A 21964-nucleotide genomic window follows, 5' to 3' on the forward strand; every position below is an offset into this window, starting at 1 on the left:
TTTTTTCAAGCAGAGGTATTTGATGACCGCTCTGAGCTCGTTTTTTTCCATTTTGATGTTCACTCCTCGACAGTTCATATTCAAATGAATGTAGCTCCCGGGAATCGTGGTCTATTTAAGTAATTTTTTTTCCTGGACTAGTGGGTACCTAAGAGAGAAGAAAACATTTTATTTTAATTTCTGTGTGCAATAGAAATAACCGATTATCATTACTTTTGGATCGACCCTCGTATATGCCCCGTATGCTGCTGCGATATATTTAAAAAAAAAAAAACATATTCACCTATCGTCACTGGGCGCCGAGTGCTGGGGGGCCTGAGCAGGCGGGGACACCGGCGCGCTGTGGGGGTCAGGTGCCGGAGTTGCCGCTAGCTCAGGCCCCCGACACTTGCTATAGTTACCTGGCCCTGATCCAGCGCTGCGTGTCGCTCCGTGTTCCGGGTCCTCTGGCTGTGACTGTTCAATCAGAGGGCGGCGCGCATTAAGCGCGTCATCGCGCCCTCTGAACTGTGAACGTCACAGGCAGAGGACCCGGAAGACGGGAGCGGTGCGCAGCGCTGGAACGGGACAGGTGAATATAGCTTATACTCACCCTCCTGGCACGTTCCTGCTTCTCCGTTGGAGATTGCGGTGTGCGTTCAGTGCTTACGCATACCGCGATCTCCTGGGCTGCGTCACTCTGTGGGGTCCAGACTGCGCCGGCGCTTGCGCAGTCTATAAATGCTTCGGACAGAGTGACGCTCCCAGCCTTATATTATAGATAAGAGACTAGTAGTGTGAATATATAGCCCTTAAAATGTATGTTTATTAGAAAATCTAAAATAACACCTAAAGAAAAACCTAAGTGCACAAAATAAGTGATGAACATACAAATAATTACAAAATGTACTTCATAAATGACTGTCTCAAAATATAATTTAGCGAAACAGTCACATGTACTCCTATAGAAAGCCACTATCTTTGTCTCCTGCTTCTCACACCAAAGATATACGTGATGGGATCAGAGTGTAGCAGGAGGGAAAAGTGAGTTACATGAGCTCTATTAAATCCTTGGTACTACCACACACTGCCTAGGATGCCCTACATGTCCACTAACATCCCTGCCTATCAGCGGAGGTTGGCACCCTAAAATGCGATATTTGGCGTCCAGTTCCACAGCGGCATGCCCTCGCTTAACCTGCAGGCCCTGTGCTGATATGCCTACAAGGAGCCTAGATTGGACAAGAAACAACTAGGCTATAAGTGGGGAGGGATGCTAGGTACCACGTGATAGAAAAGGGTAGATATTATTTATCATTCTCATTCATGTTGATATATAATGCTTCTATGCCTCTGCCTTGACACCTTTCTCCTTAGGTGGTTCATCAGGAGGCTAAAATTTGTTCATAGGCAGTATACATGCTGTAGTATGGTTAGAAGCCCATGGTGGGGGGCTTCAGGATACGGCACCAGCCAAGGCAGGGACCACCCCGCTGCCTGATTCGATTTGGCCAGGCCTGGATAGCTTTTGACATCAATCTTCTTTTGTTCAGGTGCGCCCAGTGAAAGGTTCCCATGCTAAAGACAGGAAACAAACTGATGGAAGGGAGGGTACAGCCCTGTTATTCTGTAGGTTTCCTGTCCTTGAAGGGCGGATCTCCTCTCTACATGTTGCTGGCATTTTTAAATTAAAAATACACATTTCAAAAAACTGATTAAAGCAATAGGTAATTTTCTGACGACACATTCAATTTAAATGTATTTTCTCCCTCCCCATGCAGTGAGGAAAATAAATATTTGATTCTTCTGATTTTGCAAGTTTTCCCACCTACAAAAAATGGAGAGGTCTGTAATTTTTATCACAGGTACACCTCAACTGTTAGACAGAATCTAAAAATAAAACCAGAAAATCACATTGTATGATTTGTACATAATTAAATGGCATTTTATTGCATGAAAAAAAGAATCCCTCCTACTCTGCACTCATTACCTGTATTAATTTAATCTGTTTTAATTTGTTACCTGTATAAAAGACACCTGTCCACATAATCAATCACACTCCAACCTCACCACCATGGCCAAGACCAAAGAGCTGAATAAGGACACCATGGACAAAATTGTAGACCGGCACAAAGCTGGGATAGTCTACAGTGCAATAGACAAGCAGCTTGGTGAGAAGGCAACAACTGTTGGCCCATTTATTAGAAAATGGAAGAAACATAAGATGACTGTCAATCTTCCTCGGTCTGGGGCTCCATGCAAGATTCTTGTCTCGTTGATTTAGGATGATTGTGAGAAAGATCAGGAATCGACCCAAAACTACATGGGAAGACCTGGATAATGATCTGAAGAGAGTTGGAACCACAGTCTCAAACATTACCATTAGTAATACACTATGCTGTCATGGATTAAAATCCTGTAGGACACACAAGGTCCCCCTACTCACATCAGCACACGCCTAGGCCCGTCTGAAGTTCGCCGATGATCCAAAGGAGGCATAGGAGAAGGTCATGTGGTCAGATTAGACCAGAATAGAACTTTTTGGTGTCAACGCTGTTTGTCGTGTTTGGAGGAGGATGAGTACAATCCCCAAGAACACCGTCCCATCTGTGAAGCATTGTGGGGGAAAGCTCATGCTTTGAGGGTTATTTTCAGCAAAGGGGACAGGATGACTGCACTGTATTGAAGGGCGGATGTGTGGGGTCATGTATCTCGAGAATTTGGCCAACAACCTCCTTCCTTCAGTAAGAGCATCGAAGATGGGTCGTGGCTGGGTCTTCCAGAATGATAATGACCCGAAACACACAGCCAGGGAAACTAAGGAGTGGCTCCGAAAGAAGCATGTCAACGTCCTGGTGTGGCCTAGACAGTCTCCAGACCTGAACCCAATAGAAAATCTTGAATGGGAGCCGAAACTAAATGTTGGCCCGCGTCAGCCCCGTAATAGTAACATAGTAACATAGTTAGTAAGGCCGAAAAAAGACATTTGTCCATCCAGTTCAGCCTATATTCCATCATAATAAATACCCAGATCTACGTCCTTCTACAGAACCTAATAATTGATAGTAACATAGAATCTGGAAGATCTGGAGAGGATCTGTATGGAGAAGTGGCCCAAAATCCCTGCTGCCGTGTGTGCAAACTTGGTCAAGAACTACAGGAAACGTCCGATCTCTGTAATTGCAAACAAAGGTTTCTGTACCAAAGATCTGTTTTTTTTCTATTGTATAAAATAAGTAATTAATTATGTAAAAATCATGTGTTTGTTTTTTTTTAAGATGTAATGTGTACCTGCGATAAAAATTACAGACCTCTCCATTCTTTTTAGGTGGGAAAACTTGCATAATATTTAGTGTTTCAAATAATTATTTTCCCCACTGTTTGTTCTAATAGGGTCTTGATAGAAGGAATCTTCTGGTTCTTCCTTGTTTTTTACACATTGGGTTTGTTTTGTGTTTTAGCAGAAAAATGAAGTGGTCAGAAACGACAGTAGAAGCAACTGATCCGTCCACCATTTCTTCAGTACGAATCCCAAGAAATATTTCTGTTCGTAAGTGGGATGTTAATTTTTTTTTTTTTTCTTAATCATCTCTAGACCAGACCATATTTTCCTATTCTTATCCAGGCACATTTAGGCATTATATGTACATGAGGTTTTTAGGAACCCTGTATAGTTTTTTTTTTTTTTGTTTGATTTTTGGGGGGCAGAGCTCAAAACTGCAGTTTGGAATAGAGGTGGCTTTTTTTTATTTGTTTGTTGTCTGTTTTGTCTATCTTATTTTACTAGTTGCCTCACAAGACCTTTTGAGGGATGTAAATTGACAAGGAGTCTCAAACTAAGAGGTGGTCTGAGGCCAATTAGAAATACCAGATTAAGGCAAAGGCCGCATTGTTAAATTTAGGCCTCATTCACATTTAAATTTAATTATCTACTATATAATTGTCTAAGGGTCACTTCCGTCTTTCTGTCTGTCCTTCTGTCTGTCTTTCTGTCTGTCCTTCTGTCTGTCCTTCTGTCTGTCCTTCTGTCTGTCACGGATATTCATTGGTCGCGGCCTCTGTCATGGAATCCAAGTCGCTGATTGGTCGTGGCAAAACGCCCTCGACCATTGCCACAACCAATCGGCGACGGGCGCAGTCCGGCGGCAACATGGCCGCTCCTTTCTCCCCGCAGTCAGTGCCCGCTCCGTACTCCCCTCCAGTCAGCGCTCACACAGGGTTAATGGCAGTGCTAGTGGACCGCAGTGTAAGGCTAGTTTCACATTTGCGTTTAAATCTGCAGCGTTTAAAACGCATCCGCAAGTGGTGGAAAAAACGCATGTAAACGCATACAAACGCGGCGTTTTTTAGACGCATGCGTTTAAAAAAAACGCGTTTGTACGCGTTTACATGCGTTTTTTCCTGCGTTTGCGTTTTTGGTGCGCATGATGAGAAATTTCACAAGAGAAAAATCAAGATAACCAGACACCGCCAATGGGACTACAGAGGGCGTGTATTATGGGATCTCTATATATAGACCCTAGGGCTACTGAAATTATAAGTTTGCTACTGTATCCTGTGTCATGATGGATCTTCGCATGGAGAGCTTTTATTTCAACCTGGATTTCAGCTTCAAGCTGTTTCTTGCCTGTGCTTTTGCTTGGGAGCAAGAGAGAAATCGCGAAAGATGGAGGAGGAGACAACGTAGGCGTTTTTGGAGGCACCCCATTTTCGAACTACGTGAGACCCGTGGAGCCTATCACACGCTCTATGCCGAGCTTAATGCCAACCCGGAGAAATTCCAGGAATACACACGAATGTCACAAGACTCGTTCCGGGATTTGCTTTCTCGTGTCCAAGGAGCCATACGGCGACAGGACACCCAGCTCCGTAGAGCGATTCCACCCGAGGAACGTCTGCTGGTTACATTAAGGTACGTTCAAAATCTAAACCAATGACAGTCCAAATTTAGTGTTTTCTGACATGTATTTTTTGGGTATTTTCCTTTCTTTCTTTATCGTAACCACACCATAAAAAGAATAGATTGTAATGTTTTTTTTGTGTTTGTTTTTCTTCCAGATTTTTTGCCACCAGAGAGAGTTTATCATCCCTCCACTTCCAATACCGGCTTGGAATATCCACCCTGTCCGGAATAGTTGTGGACACCTGCCGGGCTTTGTGGAATGTACTCCGGGATTAGTTTATACCCCTACCCACCTTGGACATGTGGCTTGAAATTGCGGAAAAATTCGGGAATGTGTGTGATTTCCCCAACTGTTTAGGAGCAGTGGATAGAAAGCACATTCGCATTATCAAACCAGCCAGAACAGGATCGGAGTACTTCAATTACAAAAAATATTTTTCTGTGGTGCTCATGGCAATAGCCGATGCGAACTGTTGCTTCATCACCGTGGACATTGGAGCTTTTGGCTGTGGCAACGATTCCCAGACTTTCAAGAACTCGGATATGGGCCGCCGTGTGTATGGCAACAATTTCAATTTTCCACCGCCACAACCTCTCCCCAACACTCAAGGTCCACCGATGCCATTTGTTATGGTTGGGGATGAGGCCTTTCAGATATGTGAAAACCTACTGAAGCCCTATTCCAGTCGGGACTTGAACCACACTAGAAGGATCTTTACCTACAGACTGACCAGGGCCCGAAGAACAGTAGAGTGTACCTTTGGCATTCTGGTCGCTAAATGGCGCATTTTTGCATCAGCCATAAATCTAAAAGTGGAAACAGTCGACGAGGTGGTCAAAGCCTGTGTGGTTCTGCACAATTATATAATGGTTAAGGAGCAACCTAACATTGAACTGGATGAACCAGTTGCACACCCACTGCCCGATTTCCAGCATCACCCGCTGCGGTCAACTGCAGCCGTTGGTCACATGCGGGACCAATTTGCTGCCTTTTTTGATTCAGATATTGGACGTGTGTCATGGCAGGACAATGTTGGGTTAATGTCCTGTTGTAATTACATCTGTACCAGTAATTTTCTACAATGATAATAATATTTGCCATTAATAAACTTTAGTTTTGGTTGTGTTGACCATCTCTCCTATCTTTTTCCTCTCCAAACCAAGGCTGTCCTAAGACTGGCAGTATTTGATCTGTATTTAATATCAGTTTTTGTTATCCAAAACCAGGAGAGGGTGATAAAGGCAGAGGTGCTAGTTATTAGGTTAATATCATAATTTACCTCTAATTGTTCCACTCCTTGTTTTGGCTTACAAATACTGATATAAAACACTGGCCACATACTGCTAGTAATGGCAGCCATGTTGCTTTATTGGTAAGCTTGTTGACGTAATTGCGTCATGATTCTCTTCTTCTGTATCCATTGGACACAAACTGAAGAGACAATCACTGTCACACTATCTATACTCATCAAGTCAGGTGTCAGAAATAATGAATTCATGATAAACATATACAGGCTCATGAATTCACTATTTCTGACACCTGTGCAGGTGAGCATAGATATGTAGTGTGTGACCACCATTGTTCCCTCAATTTCTGTGTAATAGATTATGTATAAAGAAGAGAAAATGGTGGTTATACAAGGTAGTTCTCTACTCAACAGGTCAGGTGTCATAACTAATGAGTTTTTTGACACCTGACCTGTTCAGTAGAGGTCTGCACTGTATTTCCACCATTTTCTCTTCAGACTGCCAAACTAGGCACAGACAAAAAGAGATTATGGAGATACATGTAATATTTTTTTGCCCACCTCATATCTGTATACTAAAGACACACAAAGCTGCAGTCTTTTTATTTTTAACTACTGGAGATATGATGTGGCCCAAAAAGTAAGTGTGTGGCGACGTTTCTTGGCGCACGGTGTGTGTTGCCTGGCGGCAGAAGACACAATAAACCAAACATAATTGTGGCAAATCAAACTTTTTTTATTTTGTTAACAACTCAAAAAATTATTTTTTACTTCGCCGGCTTGGGGTAGAGTGATGTAAGCAGGGGGGGGGGGGGGGTGAAGAACTGAGGCCTGGCTAACCGTGGACGACGCAGAGGTGGCAGGAGAAGGGGCAATGAAACTAGAAGGGTCTGGAAGTTCGGGGATGGGGCTTGACACATGAGAGGCTTGAGACGCACTGGAAGGGTGAGACAAACCTGACATTGCAGACACATTGGTAGGTGAAGGGGGAGGAATGCTCTGAGTCCTCTGTTTTTTTTTTCTGTGTTTTTTTTTTTTTCTTTTTTGGTTTGCCTGGTTGGAGGAGGTCTTGGTGGGCTCATATGGCGTGGCGTGGTGACGGGTGACCTGTCAGGGTCCGGCTGCACTGTGTCAGTGCAGCCATGCCAGAGTCCATAGTGCTCGTAGAGCGTGCAGCCATGCAAGAGTCCATAGCGCTTGTAGAGCGGAAGGCCATGCCAGGGTCCTGCTGCATCGTGGTGGTGGCAGTACGGAAGGCCATGCCAGGGTCCTGCTGCATCGTGGTGGTGGCGGTACGGAAGGCCATGCCAGGGTCCTGCTGCATCGTGGAGGTTGCGGTACGGAAGGCCATGCCAGGGTCCTGCTGCATCGTGGTGTCAGTGGAGGAGGTCCAAGCAGGACCAGCGGATGTCATGGTGGTGGCGGTGGGATGTCCAACTGCACTCGGCATGGTGGTGTCCGGCTGTGGAAGGAATTGAGGTGGCCGTGCAGTGGGATGCAGCAGAGGTCGGCATTGAGGACAATCGTGACAGTGAAGGCACAGGTGGATATGCCCCCACTGTCTGCTGGAAATACCGACTCTGCTGCATAGCCTGCACGTAAGCAGCATTGCAGGCCTGCATTAAAAACACTCAGCTGGAGATCCGGAGTAAGGTGTTCCGACATGCCCTGCTCAATTTGATTTAAAAAATTATGTGCTAGCCTCTGGAGGTCGGCTTTCACTTGATCAAGGCTTTTGCTGACCTCCTGGATACGTGCATTTAAGAGGTTATGTGAAACATCCATTCGGTCACCCAAAGCCTTGATTGCGTCGTGTAAAACCGAGCTCAAGTGCAAAAACTCGGGCATGAGTGACCTGTCCGAAGCCCTCTGCCGCTGCCGGGATGAGCCCGAAAAAAGGGGGCAGTGGAAGAGTACTGCGAAAGGGGAAGACCTGATGGACCAGCTCCCTGGTCTCCAGTTAGTGTGGAAGGCCCACTTGCTGCTGCGCTGCTGGATGGCTGGGACGGGTCCGTGGCTGTCGGATGAAGGACCGCTCCAGAACCTGGGCCGACAGTCGTGCTGTATATGCTGTGAAAAAAGGAAAAAGAAAATTATCAAAAATTTACCAGACGCAAAATCCAGTGGAATTTAAAAATACAGATTATGGCAATATAATACAACCTAATGCACGTGATAAATACTTACGTTCTCTGGGCAAGGACCGGTCTTAAAAATGACAGAACGCGATGGTATTTGTAGCGTCTGATCCTTGCTCCTGAACCACTGGGAACACGGCTCTCTTGATGGAGGTCCTTGTTGAAGCGGTCCTTCATCGAACGCCAACGTGTTTTGACTTTGCCCATTGTTAAAAAAAACAAACATTATGGTCAGAAAATGGACTTTTTGCCGTGCTCACACAACTGTGTGTGATGAGAGAAACTCCTGAGAGTTTCTTTCATCACACACAGTCGAGTGAGCACGGCCAAGGTCTCTGCTGCTTCACACTGCAGTGCAATACTTACCAAATGCAGTTCGGACCCGTGTCGGGGCGTTGTCCCAGCCATCCCACATCGCTTGGGCCACCTCATTCCATAACCGCCGGATCGTGATGTTGTTCGCGTGCAGTAGATCCCGTCTGTCCCACAAAGGGACTCGCTCATGGATCAGGGTGATAAGGCGGTCATTCTCTATCAGATCATCGTCCCGTTGTGAAACCTAAAAATTAAAGAAAGTCATTAAAGTTTGCTCAATTACATAAGGAAAAGAAAGAAAAAAGATGCTGAGAAATGGCATGAATAGGAAAGTCAACATACAAAAGGATTCCAGAAGAAAAAAGTAAAGAAATACGAGTGGAAAGAAAGGAAGATTCAAGAATATTACACTGAGGACAGTCAGCCTTGTATACGTACCCACTGCCGTCTTTCCACCGGACCTTGACTCCGCTGCTCCTGCCCTGAGTCTGCCGCAGTAGAAGAGCTCTAAAAAAAAAAAAAAAGGAAAAATCAAATTGTCACATGTCGATGTGACAGTGAATACTTACCAATCTGACGAGGCAAATACTCACCTCACTGACATGCTCCACTTCCGACTGTCCTGGCCGAAACTCCTCACCAGATGAAGAATCCGAAGAAGACATTCTAATACATGTAGAAAGAAAGAAATGGCAGAAATTAGGACATGTAGAGACAGAAAATAGAAAATAAAGGCATTGGCTAGGATATACTCACATTGTTCAGGGTCTTGTTATCCTCCAAGATGTAGCCTGTCTGTGTCTCGTCTGCTTCAGAGTCTGGTGAGAAGTGACCTGCAACTGTCCACACCCTCCCTTTTATCACCTTGATGGTGGGGGGTGGCTTATCAGTGTCTACACATGTTTTTCTCAATTGAAACGCATGCGTTCAAAAACGCAACCAAACGCATGTGCTTAAAAACGCATGCGTTTACATAGACAGCAATGCGTTTTTTTTTGTCGCAAACCTTACGCAGTCTAACGCATGCGTTTCCTGGCGGCAAATAGACGCCTCTAGAAATTACTACATGTTGCATTTCCGCGCCAAGCCGCAAACGACGAGACGACTCATGCGTTGTCAAACGCGGCAAAACGCGAACCAAAAAAAAGCATGCGTTATTAATGTTAAATATAGGAATACACGACGCATGCGTTTATATGCGGTACAAACGCTGCGGCAACAACCGCAAATGTGAACCCAGCCTAACGCACTCCATTAACGCTGCTATTAACACTGTGTGACCAACTTTTTTACTATTGAGGCTGCCTATGCAGCCTCAATAGTAAAAAGATCTAATGTTAAAAATAATAAAAAAATAAAAATTCATATACTCACCCTCCGGCGCCTTTCCCGCTCCTCGCGACGCTCCGGTGACCGCTCCATGCAAGCGGCAGGTTCCAGCGGCAAGGATGGTATGCGACAAGGACCCGCCATGACGTCACGGTCATGTGACCGCGACCTCATCACAGGGCTTGCGCGAGGAGGACCTGCCATGATGTCACGGTCATGTGACCGCGACGTCATCACGGGTCCTGCGCTACCAACCCTGGGACCGGAAGCTGCCGAGTGCACCGCACACAGGCGACATGACTACAAGGGCTCCCTCGGAAGGTGAGTATATGTTTATTTTTTAACCTGTGACATACGTGGCTGGGCAATATGCTACGTGACTGGCCAATATACTACGTGACTGTGCTGTATACTACGTGGCTCTGTGCTGTATACTACGTGGCTGGGCAATATACTACGTGGCTGGGCAATATACTACGTGGCTCTGCTGTATACTACGTGGCTCTGTGCTGTATACTACGTCGCTGTGCAATATGCTACGTGGCTGGGCATTATACTACGTGACTGGGAAATATACTACGTGGCCCTGTGCTGTATACTACTTCGCTGGGCAATATACTACGTGACTGGGCAATATACTACCTGGCTGGGCAATATACTACCTGGCTGGGCAATATACTACGTGGCTCTGTGCTGTATACTACGTTGCTGGGCAATATACTACGTGACTGGGCAATATACTACGTGACTTGGCAATATACTACGTCGCTGGGCAATATGCTACGTCGCTGGGCAATATAGTACATGACTGGGCAATATACTACGTGGCTGGGCAATATACTACGTGGCTGGGCAATATACTACGTGGCTCTGCTGTATACTACGTGGCTCTGTGCTGTATACTACGTGGCTGGGCAATATACTACGTGGCTGGGCAATATGCTACGTGGCTGGGCAATATACTATGTGGCTGGGCAATATACTACGTGGCTGGGCAATATACTACGTGGTTGGGCAATATACTACGTGGCTGGGCAATATACTTCGTGGGCTGTGCGATATACTACGTGGACATGAATATTCTAGAATACCCGATGTGTTAGAATTGGGCCACCATCTAGTTCTCCATAAATGCTTATAGCCCATTTCAGATACAACTTTAGCTAATGAAGTAGGGGTTGTATTCAGTGGTATTGTTTCCATGTGGAATTTATCAAAATAGGGATTCATATAATTATTAAAATCCCCTATTATCAAAACTGGAATGGGATATGCCTTAATTATGAGAAAACAGGATTTTTTGGTTGCTTATCTTAAAATCTGTTTCTCAGAGCCTTCATTGGGGGACTCAGGAACCAAGGGTGTATGCTGCTGCCACTAGGAGGCTGGCACTATGCACAAAAAAGTTAGCTCCTCCTCTGCAGTATACACCCCACCGACTGGCATTCTGAAAATCAGTTAGTGAGAAAGCAGTAGGAGAAAGCAATAAAGTTGAAAAGTTGAAAGAAACACAACCACAGATGTCTGAACTGTAAACATAGCACGTAGAAAGACAAAGAAAAATATCAACCTGGGAGGGTGCTGTGTCCCCCAATGAAGGCTCCGAGAAACATATTTTACGGTAAGCAACCAAAAAATCTTGTTTTCCCTCGTGCTGCATTGGGGAACACAGGAACCATGGTACGTCCCAAAGCAGTCCCTGGGATGGAGAAACAGACTTCCATCAGGTCGGAGCCCTCACCACTGCCGCCTACAAAATCCGTCTGTCTAGGCTGGCGTCTGTCGAAGCGTAGGTATTGACCTTGTAAAATTTGGCGAACGTGTGGACGGAAGAACAGGTTGCTGCTTTGCAAAGCTGTAGGGCGGAAGCCCTGTGGTGCACCACCCAGGTGTAGCCAACTGCACGGGTAGAGTGAGCATTAACCCCAGGAGGGGGCACTCTGTGGAACCGGTAAGCCTCCAAAATTGCCATTCTGATCCAGTGAGCAATAGTCACCTTAGAAGCCGGCAAGCCTCTGTGCATACCATCTGGAATGACAAAAAGAGAGTCAGTCTTCCGAAAAGAGGCCGTTCTAGCCAGATAGACCTTCAATGCTCTGACCAGGTCTAGTTTGTTCAAAGAATGCTCCAGAGGATGAGTCAGAGCCGGGTAAAAGGAGGGTAGAATGTCCTCATTGAGGTGGAAGGCGGACACCACCGTAGGAATAAGAGAACGGTGGAGGCCGCAGGACCACCTTATCCTGGGGAATAACCAAGTAAGGAGGTCGACAAGAAATGACCGCCAACTCCGAGACGCGCCGGATATAAGTGAATGCCACAAGAAAGGCCACCTTCCAGGACAGAAAGGACAGGGAAACCTCTCTGAGGGGCTCAAAGTTGAGCCCTTCAGGACCTCCAGGACTAGATTAAGATCCCATGGATCCACGGAAGCCCGGAACGGAGGAGCCGCATACTCTACTCCCTGAAGAAAAGTCTTGACCTGTTGTCAGGAAGATAGCGTCTTCTGGAAAAGAATGGAGAGCGTTGAAACGTGACCCTTTAAGGAGCTAAGGGCGTCCAGTCCGGCCTGGAGAAACGCCAAAATAGAAGGGAGAGAAAAGGCCATAGGTGGAACGTGATTGAACTCACACCAGGAGAAATAGGCCCTCCAGGTTCGATAGTAGATCGTAGAAGATGGCTTCCTAGCCTGAATCATGGTGTGGCAGCCGATTTGAAAACTTTTAGGACCGCGGTCTCAACAGCCATGCTGTCAAACTGAGAGACCGAGTATTCGGGTGGCAGATCGGACCCTGAGACAGCAGATCGGATCTGTCTGGAAGCCGCCAGGGGGCGTCTGCGAGAAGGTTGACGATATCCACAAACCAAGACTTTCTGGGCCAATCCGGCGTGATCAGAATGACCGGCACCCCCTCCGCCTTGATCTTCAACAGCTTGGGAAGAAGGGGAAGGGGAGGAAACAGGGGAGCACGAACTGTGACCAAGGAATAGCCAGAGCATTGGCGCCCACTGCGAGAGGATCCGCGATCTGGAGACGAACCGAGGGACCTTCCTGTTCAGACGGGACATCATGAGGTCCACATCCGGAGTCCCCCATCGAAGACAAATCTGATGGAAGACCTCGTGATGCAGGGACCATTCCCCTGCCGCGAGACCCTCGTGGCTGAGAAAATCGGCAGCCCAGTTGTCCACACCGGGGATATGCACTGCGGATATCACCGGAACCGTCGCCTCTGTCCAAAGGAGGATCTTGGATACCTCGGCCAATGCCAGGGGACTCCGAGTCCCTCCCTGCTGGTTTACATATGCCACTGCTGTGGCTTTGTCCATCTGCATTCGAATTGGGAGACCCCTGAGAAGTCTTTCCCAGTGACGAAGGGACAGAAAGATGGCCCGAATCTCGAGGATATTGATCGGTAGAGAAGACTCCAGCACCGACCAACGACCCTGAACAGTCAGGTGACAAAACACCACCCCCAGTCGAGGCTGGCGTCCGTCGTCACCACCTGCCAGTGCACTGGAAGGAAAGACCTACCCTGGGAGATGAGGGTTGACGTCAGCCACCAATTGAGGGACAGTTTGAACCGGTATGAGAGCCGAATCGGACGATCAAGAGAAAAGACAGACCTGTCCCACTGCTAAAGGATTGCTTGCTGAAGAGGTCTTGAGTGAAATTGAGCGAAGGGGATCGCCTTTGATGTTGCTACCATCCTCCCCAGGACCTTCATGGCCGATCGGAAGGATGGAAGCTGGGGGCCCTGAAGCAAGCAAACTTCCCAAATAGATTAGTTCTCTTTGGGAAAGCGGACTCTGCCTGACGGGTGTTGAACATCATGCCTAGAAACACAAGGTGCTGAGAGGGAACAAGACAGGACTTCTTCCTGTTGACAAGCCACCCGAAACGGGACAGGGTGTCGAGGATGATGGTCAGACTTTCGTGAGCCTGGGAAAAAGACGGGGCCTTGATGAGAATGTCGTCGAGGTATGGAAAGAGCACCAGACCTCTGATACTCAAAATGGCTATCAACGCTGCCATGATCTTTGTGAAAACCCTGGGAGCGGTTGCGAGACCGAATGTCAGGGCAACAAACTGGAAATGCTCCTGATGTACTGCAAAACGCAGGAATCTGTGATGTCCAGGAAATATAGGGACGTGAAGATAGGCGTCCTGGATGTCTATGGAACACAGGAGTTCTTGTGCCTCAATGGAAGCAATTACTGAACAAAGGGATTCCATCCTGAAATGTCGCAGACAAACCCTTTTGTTTAGTAACTTGAGGTCCAAAATGGGACAAACTGCACCGTCTTTTTTTCGACACCACAAACAGGTTCGAATAGAAACTTGTGAAACGTTCTCCTTCTGGAACGGGAACGATTACCACCGAACTGAGGAGGGAGGGGATGGCTGTATAGAAACCTGAAGCCAGAGCAGGGTCTCTTGGAGGGCGAGATTCGAAGAATCGATCCCAGGGCTGAGAAATGAATTCTATTTTGTATCCTGAGGATACAACCTCCCTGACCCAAGCGTCCTCCACCGAGTCGAGCCATTCGTCTAAACGAAAGGAGACGGCCGCCCAGCTTGGGAGATGCTTCGGGATCTCGGTGAGAGTCATGCCGAGGTAGATCTTCCAGATCTAGACCTGGTGGATCTACCTTGGGAGTAGCGGGAGCGCCACGAAGGAATGGGCCTAAAGGATACCTTCTTCCTGTTTTGACGTGCCTGTGGCCTCTGCTGTTGGGAAAAGGAATCTGACGCTGCGAAACGGCCGAAACTGCCGCTTAGGAGGAGGCTGGTGAGGTTTGGACTGGGGAAGCAGGGAACTTGCGCCCCTGGTGGCGTCCTTAATAATTTGGTCAAGCTTGGAACAGAAAAGACACGATCCCTGAAAAGGCAGGCTGGTAAGGGACATTTTAGAAGACAAGTCGGCCTGCCAGGACGCCTGACCTGCACAAGAGGCAGCATCCAGGGAGGCAGAAACCAAATACTCTCTTGCGTGAGAAATCTGGTTGGCTCCGCCAGCTGTTCTGGTGGAGCCCCAGCCAAAATGTCCCAACGGAGTTGTTTGGCCCATTTGGCTATAGACTTAAAAACCCAAGAAGAAGCAAATGCCGGACAAAGAGTGGACGCAGCCGCTTTGAAAGCTGACTTCGCAAAGGATTCTATAATTCATCATTAGAATCCTTCAGGGATGCTCTGCCAGAAAGCGGAAGGACCGTGTTGGTGGATAGTCTAGAGACTGGTGGAGAAAAAGGATACAGCACGCCAAGGCGCTTTCCTCTTTGAAAGCGTCTGGTCGGGTTCTCTCTTTCTCTGGCCAGAAGCTCCTCGAATTCAGGATGAGGAGCGAAAACCTTGGAAGGTGGATTAGACCGTCTAAACGAAACCACCTGATCTGCGGGTTCCGTAGAGGAATCTTTCATGCCACAGGTCTGGTTGATTGCACCAATGAAGCTCTGAACCATATCCCTCATGCTAGCGATTTGGTTAGAATCCAGCTCCAAAACGTCCTCCGAAGGCGCGTTCGAGAATGCTTGACTCGGGGGAGGAAGACTGGGAAGAACCAGACCGTGGGGTGAGATGGAACGGGAAGAGGACTCAGACCGGCGTACCTGTCTGGATCTTTTGCGGCCTATATTGGAAGTCTCGGACCTAGCTTCCTGTGACCCTCTGGCTATTGCGGAAGTTTGCAAGGGCAACCTATCAAGTACGGACACCAGGGTCTGAGCCACAGATTGTAACAGAGGAAGCCCACCCTGGGGTAGAGGCTTCATTCTGAAGTAGAGCAGCAGGGGCTTCCTGCAGGCCTGACAGAGGTCTTACCAGATGGAAGCCTGCAGTTACAGGACGAACATACAAAGTGTCTGACTAAAGCAGAGGAAGAGGAAGCAGGAGGACAGGAACGTTCTCCCTTTAGAATTAGACATGATGAACGGGCCCCTAAGGAAAATGCCAGAAGGTTAGGGGACAGGAGGGCAGAGGAGAGTGACAGTCTGCAGTGCAGAGCTACTCACAGCAGATGTCCTATAGAGGCTTCCAGGCAGTAGAGGCTGCAGAGCTCCGTGAAAACAGGTCCTGCAGAGGAAAACAGCGACCGGATCCACAGGCTGAAAATGGCGACCGCTGAGAAGATACAGGGCAAAAAGTACGCTCTGTCAGAAGAAGTGCGCTCTGATGGCGGAAGAGGTGGCAGAGCTAACTGCGAGAGAAGTTTGGTGCCAAATGAATTGCTGCGGCCAGAAGGAGTGGGCGGAGCCAATCGCACAATTCGGGAGGACGAATATGGCGCCGGTGTGCGGGAGCTCGCCAGGAGCAGGAAGAGGATGAGAGACGGGCGGGAGAAAGCCCACCCGAAGGAGAAAGGAATGGGGGCATTGTGACTCAGGAGTAGGCCCCGACAGAAGCCGGGGCCTAAATTAGAACCCGGCGACCGCCTTGTGACAGAAGAAGCGGCGCAGAGGCCGCTAAACGGCGTAGCGGTTAAAAAAAAGTTAAAACAGCAGAATTGCATTTTCTTTTGGTCGCCGCAACATTGTATTTAAATGCAATAATTGGCGATCAAAAGATCTTATCTGCACCAAAATGGTATCACTAAAAACATCAGGGCGGCACGTAAAAATTAAGCCCTCACCCGACCCCAGATCACGAAAAATGGAGACCCTACGGGTATTGGAAGATGATGCGCGAATATTTTGTAAGCAAAGTTTGGAATTTTTTTTTCACCACTTAGATAAAAAATAACCTAGACATGTTTGGTTTCTATGCACTTGTAATGACCTGGAGAATCATAATGGTAGGACAGTTTTAGCATTTAGTGAACCTAGCAAAAAAGCAGAGAAAAAACAAGTGTGGGATTGCACTTTTTTTGCAATTTCACTGCACTTGGAATTTTTTTCCCGTTTTCGAGTAAACAACATGGTAAAACCAATGGTGTCGTTCAAAAGTACAACTCGTCTCTCAAAAAATAAGCCCTCACATGGCCATATTGACAGAAAAATAAAAGTTATGGCTCTGGGAAGAAGGGGAGCGAAAAACGAAAGCGCAAAGCCGAAAAAAGCTTGGGTCATGAAGGGGTTAATATACCATGCAACTCGCCATACAAAATATAATCTGATAAACCAGCACTGTGCCCCCATTAGCTATAATTAATTACTTTTCATCACCAATAAAAATATAAATTTAGCTTCAGTGTCTCCCACCCAATTCACTACATGTCCCCTGTGTCATATTGCAAGTCCTGACTCTGCCTCACCCCCAATTTCATTGGGACCTATCTGCCATCCCCACCCCTAATTTATTGCAATTAATTGTCCTCTCACCCCCATCCCTGATTCATTGCAAGTCTATATCCTCTCTCCCACTCCTACCGACAATTCTTTACAATTACATGGCTTTGGAGGCCACCATCCATATACACTTGTGCTTTCTTGGTCTTTTTTCAGAGAATACACCAAAACTTGTTCTCCACTCATGGTTGATGGTTGAGTGAAGCAATTTATTGTCAAACTACTGTGTTTTCTCTTTTTAAATCATAATGACAACCCAAAACATTCAAATGATCGTGATCAAAAGTTCACATACCCCATTTCTTAATATCGTGTATTGCCCCCTCTAACATCAATGACAGCTTGAAGTCTTTTGTGGTAGTTGTGGATGAGGTTCTTTACTTTCTCAGATGGTAAAGCTGCCCAATCTTCTTGGCAAAAGCCTCCAGTTCCTGTAAATTCCTGAGCTGTCTAGCATGAACTGCGCTTGAGATCTCCCCAGAGTGACTCAATGATATTGAGGTCAAGAGACTGAGATGGCCTCTCCAGAACTTTCACTTTGTTCTGCTTTAGCCAATGACAGGTCAACTTGGCCTTGTGTTTTGGATCGTTGTCATGTTGGAACATCCAAGTACGTCCCATGCGCAGCTTCCAGGATGATGATTGCAAACTTGCCTCCAGAATTTGCTGATAACATGCTGCATTCATCTTTCTTTCAACTTTGACCAAGTTTCCTGTGCCTTTGTAGCTCACACATCCCCAAAACCTCAGCGATCCACCTCCGTGCTTTATAGTAGAAATGGTGTTCCTTTTGATTATAGACCTTGTTGACCTCTTTCCAAATGTAACGTTTATGGTTGTGGCCAAAAAGTTCAATTTTGATCTCCTCACTCCAAATTACCTTGTTCCAGAAGTTTTGAGGCTTGTGTCTGTGCTGTTTTGCTGTATTGTAGGCAAGATACTTTGTGCCGAGATTATTGACCGCCCCCTCCAGCCTAAAAATAGCAGCCCTCAGCTGCCCAGAAAAGACACATCTATTAGATGCGACAATTCTGGCGCTTTGCCCGGCTTTTCTCACTTTCCCTGTAATGGTGGCAAGTAGGATTCATATTTGTGGAGTTGATGTCACCTTTGTATTATTGGATGACATCAAGCCCACAGCTTAGTAATGGAGAAGCGTCTATAAGGCACCTATCCAACACTAATCCTATAGTTGCATTGTAAATAAAGACACAGCCAGAATAAAGTATTTTATTAGAAAGAAAACAAAACACAGGTTTCCATTTTCATTTAAAAATAACAAACACCGTTATACTTGTCTAATGCCTAATTCCACCAAAGCCTTTGTTCTCCTGTAATAAAACAAGAATAAAAATCAACCATATCCTTACCTGTCGGTTTTTCTGTCCCGCTCAAGCAGGGGAGAATGATGAGAGCTGTGTTCAGCACCCGGCGCCGGGGAACAGCGCTTACTGTAACGCTTCTTCCCTGGCGCCCGTGTGGTACTGATGCGGCACCTGCATGCCACACGTATTACACACACGGACACTGACATGTCTGGAACCGGAAATATCAGGACTTGTGAAAGAGACCTTATAGCAGGTTTTTATGTTTGGCAGCTGTCACACGCTAAAAGACGCTTTTTATTTCAAAAAATAGTTTTTGCATCACCACATTTTGAGAGCTATAATTGTTCAATATTTTATCCCACAGTGTCATGTGAGGTCTTGTTTTTTGCGGGACGAGTTGCCATTTTTATTGGTACTGTTTTTGGGCATATGAAATTTTTTTGGATCGCTTTCTATTCCGATTTTTGGGAGGCAGAATGAACAAAAGCCAGCAATTCAGGAATTTCTTTTGAGGGGGGGATTTTATGCCGTTCCGCGTGTGGTAAAATTGATAAAGCATTTTTTTTCTTCGGGTCTGTACGATTACAGAGATACTTCATTTATATCTTTTTTTTTTTTTTTTTTATGTTTTGACGCTTTTATACAATAAAACCTATTTTATTTTTGCGTCCCTTTATTCTGAGAGCGATAACTTTTTTATTTTACCGCTGATGCTGTATGGTGGCTTGTTTTTTGCGGGACAAGATGACGTTATCAGCGGTACCATGTTTATTTATGTCCATCTTTTTGATCGCATGTTATTACACTGTTTGGTCAGCAGTATTATAACGCATTGTTTTTTGCCTTGTGTGTTGTTTTGTTTTTTTATTTTTTTATAGTGTTCACTAAAGGGGTTAACTTGTGGGACAGATTTATAGGTTTGATCGTTGTGGGCGCGGCGATACCAAATATGTGTACTATTATTGTTTATACTGTTTTTTTCATAGCATCCTGGATAGGACCTGTGCACAGTATATACTGTATAGGAATTAACATATACCAACAAAGGAGAAACCTAGGAGTTTATGGTAAAAATTGTAACAAATCATTATTAGCAAACATGGTAAAAATTGTAACAAATCTTTATTAGCAAAATCACGCATAAATAGACAAAATGTTAAAAGATGTGATGACAAGGACACCAACCCAGGTAATATTCAGCACCATGTCAAGTACCCGTCCAAAATAGGACTACAAATCTACTAAATAATTGTCTAAGGGTCACTTCCGTCTGTCCTTCTGTCTGTCTGTCTGTCACGGTTATTCATTCGCTGATTGGTCTCACCAGCTGCCTGTCATGGCTGCCGCGACCAATCAGCGACAGGCACAGTCCGGAAGAAAATGGCCGCTACTTACTCCCCGCAGTCAGTGCCTTTCGCCCGTATACTCCCCTCCGGTCACCGCTAACACAGGGTTAAAGCCAGCGGTAACGGATCGCGTTATGCCGCGGGTAACGCACTCCGATACCGCCGCTATTAACCCTGTGTGTCCCCAACTTTTTACTATTGACACTGCCTATGCGGCATCAATAGTAAAAAATTTAATGTTAAAATTAATTTAAAAAAAAGCAAAAACCTGCTATACTCACCCTCCGTAGTCGCTCGCGCTGGCCGCCATCTTCCGTTGCAGGTTCCGGTGGCAAAGATGGTATGGAGAAGGACCTGCCAAGACGTCACGGTCATGTGACCGCGACGTCTTCACAGGCCCTGCACGCCTGCGCGAGAAGGACCTGCCATGACGTCACGGTCATGTGACCGCGACGTCATCACAGGCCCTGCGCGCCTGCGCTAGAAAGACCTGCCATGACGCCACGGTCATGTGACCGCGACGTCATCACAGGTCCTGCGCTCATACTAACCCTGGGACCGGAAGCTGCTGTGGACTACAAGGGGTCCTCGGAAAGGTGAGTATGTGTTTATTTTTTAACCTGTGACAAACCTAGCTGGGCAATATACTACGTGACTGGCCAATATACTACGTGGCTCTGTGCTGTATGCTACTTCGCTGTGCAATATACTACGTGGCTCTGTGCTGTATACTACGTCACTGGGGAATGTGCTGATCCTGGCACCTAGTGGCGGGTGGCGGCTGTCAGAATCAGCTGACACCCAGCAGCGATGACGTAATATTGTGTCCATGGTCAAATAGGCCCAGGTCACATGGACGGAATATTACATCTAATGTCAGAAAGGGGTAAAGAGAACCTGTCAACAAGGTTTTGCTCAGTAAACTACAGACTGAATAGTACCTGAGTGATGAAATCCGTCTTGTGGTTGTTGTTTAATCTTTACTTTAAGTTAATGATATGTTTGTGCTCCGGGGCAGCTTGTGGGGGTCTTCCTGTGATGCTTTGCTTGCATATCCATCTGTATAGCTTATGACCGGTCACTGACCTACTCACTATTTTATGTACTACATATACTGTGGTGGTTTAGGAAAAATAAATTTACATTGAGCAAAATGGCGCTGGCTCCTGCGCAGTAGCATGTAAACCATTATGCCTATAATATATCCAGGTAAAAAACAAAAAAAAAATTACCTTCCTCAAAATGGCGGGGGGGTACAAGCGCAATAGCATCTATCGCCTTCTGATAGATGCTACTGCGCCACCTGCATTTTACTGCACCCAATTTTTTTTTCTAGCAAAATGCCGGAGCCTGGCAAGTAACATCTATCAGAATGCTATAATTTGCTAGAGTCTGCCTCCGACTTTGGTACGGCCATGGGACTCAGTTTGCTCTCTAAGAAAGAGATGCGTGCGTGCAAAGCGTCATCTGCCCTATCAAAGCCCGTCGCTTACCGGGGAGTGACCGTGGAACGCTAAATGTCCTCCAGCTCTCGGTGCATGCGTGAAAGGCGTCATCTGCCCTATCAAAGCCCGTCGCTTATTGGAGAGTGACCGTGGAACGCTAAATGTTTTCAGTTAATGATATGTTCGTGCTCTGGGGCAGCTTGTGGGGGTCTTCCTGTGATGCTCTGCTTGCATATCCATCTGTATAGCTTATAACAGGTCACTGACCTTCTCACTATTTTACGTGCTACATATACTCTGGTGGTTTAGGAAAAATAAATTTAAATTGAGCAAAATGGTGCTGGCTCCTGCGCAGTAGCATGTAAAAAATTTACCTTCTTCAAAATGGCGGGGGGGGGGGGGGGGGAGGGACAAGCGCAATAGCATCTATCGCCTTCTGATAGATGCTACTGCGCCAGCTGCATTTTACTGCGCCCAATTTTTTTTTTCTAGCAAAATGCCGGAGCCTGGCAAGTAACATCTATCGGAATGCTATAATTTGCTAGAGTCTGCCTCCGACGGAGGAGTGACCGTGGAGTGACCGTGGAAAGCTAAATGTCCTCCAGCTCTCGGTGCAAGGCGTCATCTGTCCTATTGAAACCTGTCGCTAGCGT

The 21964-nt window shown here is 46.4% G+C and overlaps 1 protein-coding gene across 7 annotated transcripts in view; it reads left to right on the top strand.

The window, feature by feature from the left end:
* The window catches only part of SETDB2 (SET domain bifurcated histone lysine methyltransferase 2), a 160378-nt gene that overhangs the window by 28148 nt on the left and 110266 nt on the right, over positions 1–21964 (top strand). For 5 of the 7 annotated variants that reach the window (XM_069758848.1, XM_069758855.1, XM_069758856.1 and 2 more), the window contains one exon: positions 3441–3529. In XM_069758848.1, the coding sequence (XP_069614949.1) occupies positions 3441–3529 (89 nt within the window). The remainder of the gene's footprint in view (positions 1–3440; positions 3530–21964) is intronic. The other 2 variants (XM_069758850.1, XM_069758854.1) reach the window with 1 other exon arrangement.

Source organism: Ranitomeya imitator, chromosome 3 (assembly GCF_032444005.1).
Source record: "Ranitomeya imitator isolate aRanImi1 chromosome 3, aRanImi1.pri, whole genome shotgun sequence".
Lineage (NCBI taxonomy): Eukaryota > Metazoa > Chordata > Amphibia > Anura > Dendrobatidae > Ranitomeya > Ranitomeya imitator.